Source organism: Ammodytes marinus (genome assembly GCF_949987685.1).
Source record: "Ammodytes marinus genome assembly, contig: scaffold_210, whole genome shotgun sequence".
Lineage (NCBI taxonomy): Eukaryota > Metazoa > Chordata > Actinopteri > Uranoscopiformes > Ammodytidae > Ammodytes > Ammodytes marinus.
Window position 1 is genome coordinate 12,501 of NW_027648587.1, and position 7,500 is coordinate 20,000.

General features: G+C 37.1%; 2 protein-coding genes across 2 annotated transcripts in view; one reads left to right on the forward strand and one right to left on the reverse strand.

The window, feature by feature from the left end:
- Positions 1-2,473, forward strand: part of LOC307270320 (protein FAM13C-like) — a gene marked incomplete at both ends in the record, with an annotated part of 12,710 nt that extends 10,237 nt beyond the window's left edge. Inside the window, 3 exon segments of the mRNA XM_080054209.1 lie at positions 168-361; positions 1,088-1,189; positions 2,350-2,473. Of these exon segments, the coding sequence (XP_079910335.1) occupies positions 168-361; positions 1,088-1,189; positions 2,350-2,473 (420 nt within the window).
- Positions 2,474-6,459: 3,986 nt separating this feature from the next.
- asah2 (N-acylsphingosine amidohydrolase 2) overlaps positions 6,460-7,500 on the reverse strand; it is a gene marked incomplete at both ends in the record, with an annotated part of 15,155 nt that continues 14,114 nt past the window's right edge. The window contains 2 exons of the mRNA XM_080054205.1: positions 6,460-6,658; positions 7,358-7,446. Of these exons, the coding sequence (XP_079910331.1) occupies positions 6,460-6,658; positions 7,358-7,446 (288 nt within the window). The remainder of the gene's footprint in view (positions 6,659-7,357; positions 7,447-7,500) is intronic.

Sequence of the window (7,500 nt, forward strand, 5' to 3'; positions counted from 1 at the left end):
AAATATATGCATTACCATCTACACAGGTTTTGTTTTGTAACCACTACATAGTTATGCATGACGTTCTACAAGGTAATTTTTTTCTATACAGTAAAAAACTGCTTTTTGAATGTCTAGGACTGTGTGGGCTTGGCAGTTTGAAACTGTTAAATATGCCTTATTCTTAGGAGGAAGAGGATGGCTCTGATGAAGAGTCCATAACAGTGACAGAGCCCCCCCTGCCCCCCCTGCCCCCCCTCCCTCTGTGTGAGTGGGAGAGCGACAGAGACAGCGACACCGCCTTCGTTTCACCGATAGAAGAAGTGAAACCAGTTCATCCACCGGCCGCTCTCACCACAGCTAACCTGCACGAAGCCTCAAGGTCAGCTAGGCTCAGTTAGTTATCTAGTATTTTATTTTATTTTCTCCACATTTTATTTTAATATTATTTCGTTTAACTTACATTTTAGTGTTTGTCTTTATATACTATATATTTTCTTAAATATTTTATTTTATTGAATAATATTAATATGTATTGAGTTTATATTTTATATTTTAATTTATGATTTTTTTAATAAATGTTTTACGTTTATTTTTATTTTTATTATCTACATTTTAGTGTTTGCTTTTATTTCATTGATATTTGATATGTCTCATCCCCCTGGAGGTCTCATCCCCTGATATGTCTGGGCTAGTATTTTATTTTTAATTTTTTTTATTGTTTACACTTATTCCATTTATAATTTTTTATCGTTATTTTGCTCCGTTTGATTATGGTGTTTTTACTTTTTATTTGTAAAAAAAAATCTGATTTTTTTTTTTATAATTATTTTGTTTAATCTACATTTTAGTGTTTATTTTTTTATAATATTACATTTTTTATAAAATATTTAATTTTAATAAATAATATTAATATTAATTAATTTTATATTTTTTCTTTTAATTATTGTATTATTTTTTTAAACTTTTTTAAGCAGAGTTTTGTTTTTTGGTATTTTAATATAATTTATTTTATTGACTGTTTATCCTTTTATCATCTTAACTACTCATGTTGTACTGTCTGTCTATGGAGTTGATATGTGATATGTCTCATCCCCCCCCCCTGGAGGTCTCAGCTGCTGATGTGTCTGCGTGAAACCAGAGCAGAGAAGAAGACGAGGCGTAAAGCTCTCCGGGTGTATGAGGACGAGTTCCAGCGGCAGACCGGAAGGTGAAAGAAGTTTCAGAAGAATTAAAATAAAAAATCACACTGTAAAAAAATGCTAAATAACTAGTAATAATTGTAATTTTTCATAGTTCCTCTTGGTGGCGATAGAAGTTAGTTTTGCCCAAATATTAAGAAGTTTTCAGAAGAAAGAAGACTTCAAATTTATTGTGCCTATACTTTTATACTATGTGTATCTTTAATATTTCAACATTTTATCCCATAAACCAAAAGAACAATCTAAAAGGGAACTTTAATATTTTACATAGAATTACAATACACCAAAATAAGTTTTCTGGATGCTGGGCTAGTGAAAATATACAAGTGGCAAGTTAGGAAAAAAAAGTCACGTCGTACCCTGCAATGACAGACACGGTATTTCTTCTTCTGTTTTCACTGGGCGTCTGTGGTGAAGTGTGCAGGGCGGTCGTCCACTGGGTTACAGGGTCGGTGGTTCGATCCCCCGTCTCCCCGCCACATGTCCAAGTGTCCCTGGGCAAAGAGACACTGAACCCTAAATGTCTCCTGATAGTTAGCTTGCACCCTGCGTGGTAGCTGCTGCTGCTATCGGTGTATGAATGTGTGTGTGAATGGGAACATGGGAATGGGAACAGGTCTCCTTTGAAAAAGAGTCTCCGGTCTCAATGGGATTTACTGGTATAAGTAAAAAAAGGTTAAAGGTGCAGTAAGCGGAATGGTTCTTTTAGCTAACCTCCTGTCAGTTACTGCAGTTAGCGGTCCCCTCGCTCGTCCCTACGTCACCACATTAATGCACTGCGGTCTTCAAGCAGCAAGTTATCTAGCATCATCTCAGATCCATAAGTGTGATAAAACATGATAAAAACTACCAAAACAGACATTGGGAAGCATTTGTACCTGCTCCGCCATCGTAGGCGCATACACATTCACCAATCTGTCGCTCTGCACGTGCACCGGCAGTGAGACAGGTGCCGGTTTGTAGCGTTCTCTCATCTGATTGGTTATCAGTAGTGGGATCCCCGAAAAGTTTATTAGCCAATTACATGGAGAGCAGTTAACTGAGAGATCGGCTTTATGAAACGCGCACACAATATGAGTGATCACTGTATGAATAAAGAGCGATTTAACACTTATATTAACATAAATAAACCGCTTACTTCACCTTTAATACCTGCTTGTGTCCCCAGAATCTGCCAGAAGGAAGACCGCAGTCCGATGAAAGAGGAATACCAGGAGTACAAGCAGCTCAAGGCTAAACTGCGTCTGCTGGAAGTTCTACTCAGCAAACAGGAAACCACTAAAACCGCGTGAGAAATATAAAAAAAAACTCAAAAAGATTCACGTTCTATATTTATTATATGCACATGAACAGATACTGACAATAGTGCAAACATTTCTGAGTGGAGAAAATGTCTGTCAACATACTGGTGTTTGAGTTATGGTAATGTTAACACTAGCATATTTAAAGGTTAAAGGTGCTCTGAGGAACTTTTAGTGTGTGTTAATTCTAGCGCCCCCCTTTGGACAAAATCAGTAGTGTTTTTACTACGCCAGCTGTTGTTCCTGGGTGAGCGTATACCCATGACAAAGGCATTAAGAAAAACTATATATAAATAGCATTCTTTGCACTGATGGTCTCGTTTGCTGTTACTTGTAATTTATGATCATCAGAGGAAAAATTAGACTGTTTCAGAAATATTTAAAAGTTCCTCGTTGCACCTTTAACGTATCCAATTATTATCAACAAAATGAACATTTGTAAAAAACTGTAAATACTCGAGCAGAGTTTTATAAAGTGAAAAACAGACAGACCAAGATGTGGAACCTTGTATACCAGCATCCTACGGTGTGTGTTTACGTTTATGCATCCTCAAAGTATCAAGTATTTTCTACAACTCTATTTATTCCAATGTGCAAAAATGAGGACGTACAGTTATCATGCATTCCTTCAAATCCTTTATTTATTATTTATTTATTTATTTTATTTATTTAACTTTTATTTATCCTCGAGAGACCAATTAAGGGGTGTGACGTCGAGATAAGATTTATGATTCAACCAAAGCATTTTTTTTATGAGACTAAATGTGTGTTTGTCAAACTGAAAGCACTTGAAAGCATCTGTTACTGAAGGCAATAGCTTGTGGAATGATAAGTTGCAGTGTTTTGTCGGGATCTCCTTTAAGGCTAGAAACACATGCACACACACACGCACGCACGCACGCACACACACACACACACACACACACACAATGTATTATGTACTTTAAGGAGAGACACTGCAGGTGAATAGGGTTTTTAACATGTTTAACTTATAGATATCATCATGAAACTTTGCCAGTTGATTACTGACATTAAACCTATAATTTTTAAATATGCAAATTTGGCAATATCTAACTAATTATGTGTCAATACAGCATCTTTAAAAAACCTAGATGTTGGATAAAGCCGGAGTTTAAATCTTTATCTTATTTTTACAACTCGTGTGAATGTCAATAGTTAGCCTGCTGCTATCGGTGTATGAATGTGTGTGTGAATGGTAACGTGGGAAAGGAAAACAGGTCTCCCTTGTAAAAGAGTCTTCGGTCTCAATGGGATTTACCTGGAGAAATAAAGGTTAAAAAAAACAAAATTCCAAAATGTTTACAGAACAGATTTTGGATACAGACTTTTTTTTTGTCAATTTCTTAATGTACATTTCACACCTTGTTTGATACTAGTAGATAGAAGACATGTTATGGAAGAGAGAGAGAGAGAGAGAGAGAGAGTATGAAGGAAGACATGTTATGGAGGAGAGAGAGAGAGAGAGAGAGTATGAAGGAAGACATGTTATGGAAGATAAATAGGCACAAATCTATAAATTAAAAAGAAAACTCTGTTGTTACCTGCAGTGTCTTTAAGTTTACACAGAAATGTTTGGGACGAAGATGCAATGTAGAAATGATTTACATTTTAATATTTAATGTCAAGAGATTATTTACATCACATAGGCAGCATCCATCTTTAATTGTTTTGTGGTTTTGTGTGGAGATTTACAGTAGCCATTTCACTGCCAACCTCTTCACTGTGTGTCTGTGTGTGTGTGTGTGTGTGTGTGTGTGTGTGTGTGTGTGTGAGTGGGTATATTCTTAAAGGACACCATTGCTGCTTCCTGGGCTTAGCTCCGCCCACGACCATTGTGATTGGTTTAAAGAAATGCAAACAAGTCATTCTGTTTTTTCCCATCTATAGCAGAAATTATATAGCCTGGCACCGCCCGCCTACATACCTCCGTTCAATTTTCATTTCCCTTCAGTAGTCAGTCTGGGTCCGCAGTATATTCCCAGGTTTTCTCAGCCAGATTTTTGCCGGTCCAATCAGCGAACAGAAGGAGTGGCTTAGAAGCTGGTGATGACATACATCACAACCAAACGTTATGTGATTGGTTGGTAGATCCAGAGTGGCACTGGGCAGATCCAATAGTTTTAAACTTCAACAGACACCCGCTTTCAAGTAAGGTAACGTTAGAATGAAATTAATGAAGTAGGATGGTCTGGTATGACCAGGCTAAGAATTGACATAGTCTGCAGCCAACCGTTACTGATAGCTGTAGTTTGGTCTGGCTGTGCGAGACTACATCGACCATAAATCCAGCTTGAACACATTCTTGTTACTTATTTACTTAGTGACATATTTGACAAAACAAGGAAAACACCTTGAAACATTTGGAAAAGTTTTGTGTTTTCCATCTGTGATAATACTGTGTGAGTGTCTATCACTTAGAAACAAACTGAGGTTAAAGACCTACTTCACCTGTGGAAATATGAAGGTGTATTGAACTCTGAGATCCTATTTAGTATAAATGTGCAAACATTTTAGAAATCGGTTCATCCTAGCCTGAGAAAAGGCAGAAAGAGTGTTTTATGGTCTCACTGTCTAACCCTACATTTTACTAGTGTGACATCACACATGGTAAAATGTAGGTTTAGGATTAACAGGACCGCTGGGCCAAGGGAAGACTGAGGGAAGAAAAACCTAATTCATTATATTATAATAGTGATTTATAATGATAGAACGCCGGTTCCGTATCGGTGAAGTATTTCTTTAAAGGTAACATGGGATTTTGCCTCCAGTGCATGACAGTGAAACATCTACATGGATTCTCTCATGCTGTGATGGCTAAAATACTGACCCTGTTGTTGTGCAGTTCCTGTCTGCTTGACACATTTCTATACAGACGAGTTTAAAATAAATATTTTTGCAAATAAAACAGTTTGTGTGTTTTTCTTTATTTCTGTTACGGGTCATGTATGATGATCAGAGGAAAGATAACATATTCAAAAGTTCCTCTTAGATTAAAAAAGGGCTGTTTGCACATTACAGGTTAAAAGGGAAACAGAAAAGTCTTCATACAAATATGCAATTATTTTCCTCTTCTTAATCTTCTTTCTTCTTTATATTAAATGATGCATTTAAAATATTTTTAATTTTTAATTTTTTTTCCATTGCCTTTTCTTTATGAGCTTACTCAAAACTGCTGAAAATTAATAAATATGTTACCGTAAAACTGTACAGTAGCTTGCTGTTCTTATGTTGTTCCTCAAACTCCTCAACATTATCAGTATTCAACTGTATTAAGGAGGAATGGTAAATACCTAAGACAAAAACCCGTATTTTTATGATCATTTGTTACAGTGTGTGATTGTTAATGTAAGGACATAACAACCAATCAATAATTGTTTTTTTTTGTCTTTTAATTTGTGCAACAAAATAACTGTACTGATTCAGAAAGTTCAGAAATCAAGCAACATGTGATTAAACAGTAAAAAATAAAAACATTTCATTATGAATAAAATCTCATAAATTCCCGATCGTCAGTTTTAAACCAAGTCATCTGCCTATTTACCCAAACACATTTAGAAGGTTAATAAGTAACTTTTCACTTGATCTTTGTGCGTAGAAGCGATGATAGGATTTACAAACACAGTCAGTAAGATTAGATAAAACCTTAATCGTCTTTTAAAACGGAAATTTGTTTAGCGTCACTATCTGCTGCAATCGACAAAAACATAAAAGTAAATCTGGTATATAACAATGACTTAACAACTTCACAACTTTATGTCACACACACACACACACACACATGCAGAAAGACACACAGACAGACAGACACACAGACACACACACACACACACTCTCTCTCCCTGAGATTTGTATTGTGAAGCACTTAGAGAGTTGTGTACGAAATAAAATAAGCTATAAATCAAGTTGCTTAGCCTTTCCTTTGCAGTGATAATGTATTCTTCTTGTTCCTGGACGTCTCATTGATAGTAGAAGCTAGCGGCCACCCTGAACACATCAGACTGCCCCTCGTACGCTGTGATCACCGGCTTCAGTCCTTTGCGCTGTTTGGAATGTCCGAAGTGTTTGATCCGGTAGAACCCGCTCGGAGCCGAGGCCGGGATGTGCCACTCCACCGTAGAGTTACTCTGAGAGTTAGAACCTTTCAGCCAGTGGAACCTGCAGACACAGACAGACAGACAGGCGGGCAGACACACAGACAGACAGGCGGGCAGACAGGCAGGCAGGCAGGCAGGCAGGCAGACAGAGAGAGACAGACAGACAGACAGACAGACAGACAGACAGACACACAGTAACAAACACACAACCAGACATTTTTTATTATCCAAATCTAGAAACAGCTTGATAAAGATAATGTAATATAAGATATACTTTATTGTCCTGTATAGGGAAATACGCTTTTGTTACAAAAACCTATTTGTCTCATGAACATAAATGACATATTTATATTTTTTAAGATTTTTTTCTTTTGGAATTTTCAATTATTTATTAGACAGTGTGTAGAGACGGAGATGAAATGTGTCAGAGAGGGGAATGACATGCAGAGAACGACCCGGGCTGGATTCTAACCTGGGTCTGCTGTGAAGAGGACAGACAGACAGACAGACAGACAGACAGAGAGGGGAATGACATGCAGAGAACAACCCGGGCTGGATTCTAACCCGGGTCTGCTGTGAAGAGGACTGAGACTCTATGGGAGGGGGGGGGGTCTAAATGCCATCTTTAATCTTTCATGGTGTTAATGCCATTTTAATAGTAAAATTCCTGAATGGAAAAAGTCTCAACATGAGTGGATAACTCTTTTTCTGCAGTAAATGTTTAAGACACACAGTACAGACCAGCTCCACACTGACTCACCTGGTTTCCCAAGATGCATCATTGTGAACGACGTCCCAGGTGTTTGTTCTGTTGTCATAAATCTCCACGGTAATAAAAGTTTTATCTCTCTGCAACAAACGACAATAGCAGTTTGAGAGCTTTTCTTTAGTAGAAAAAATAAA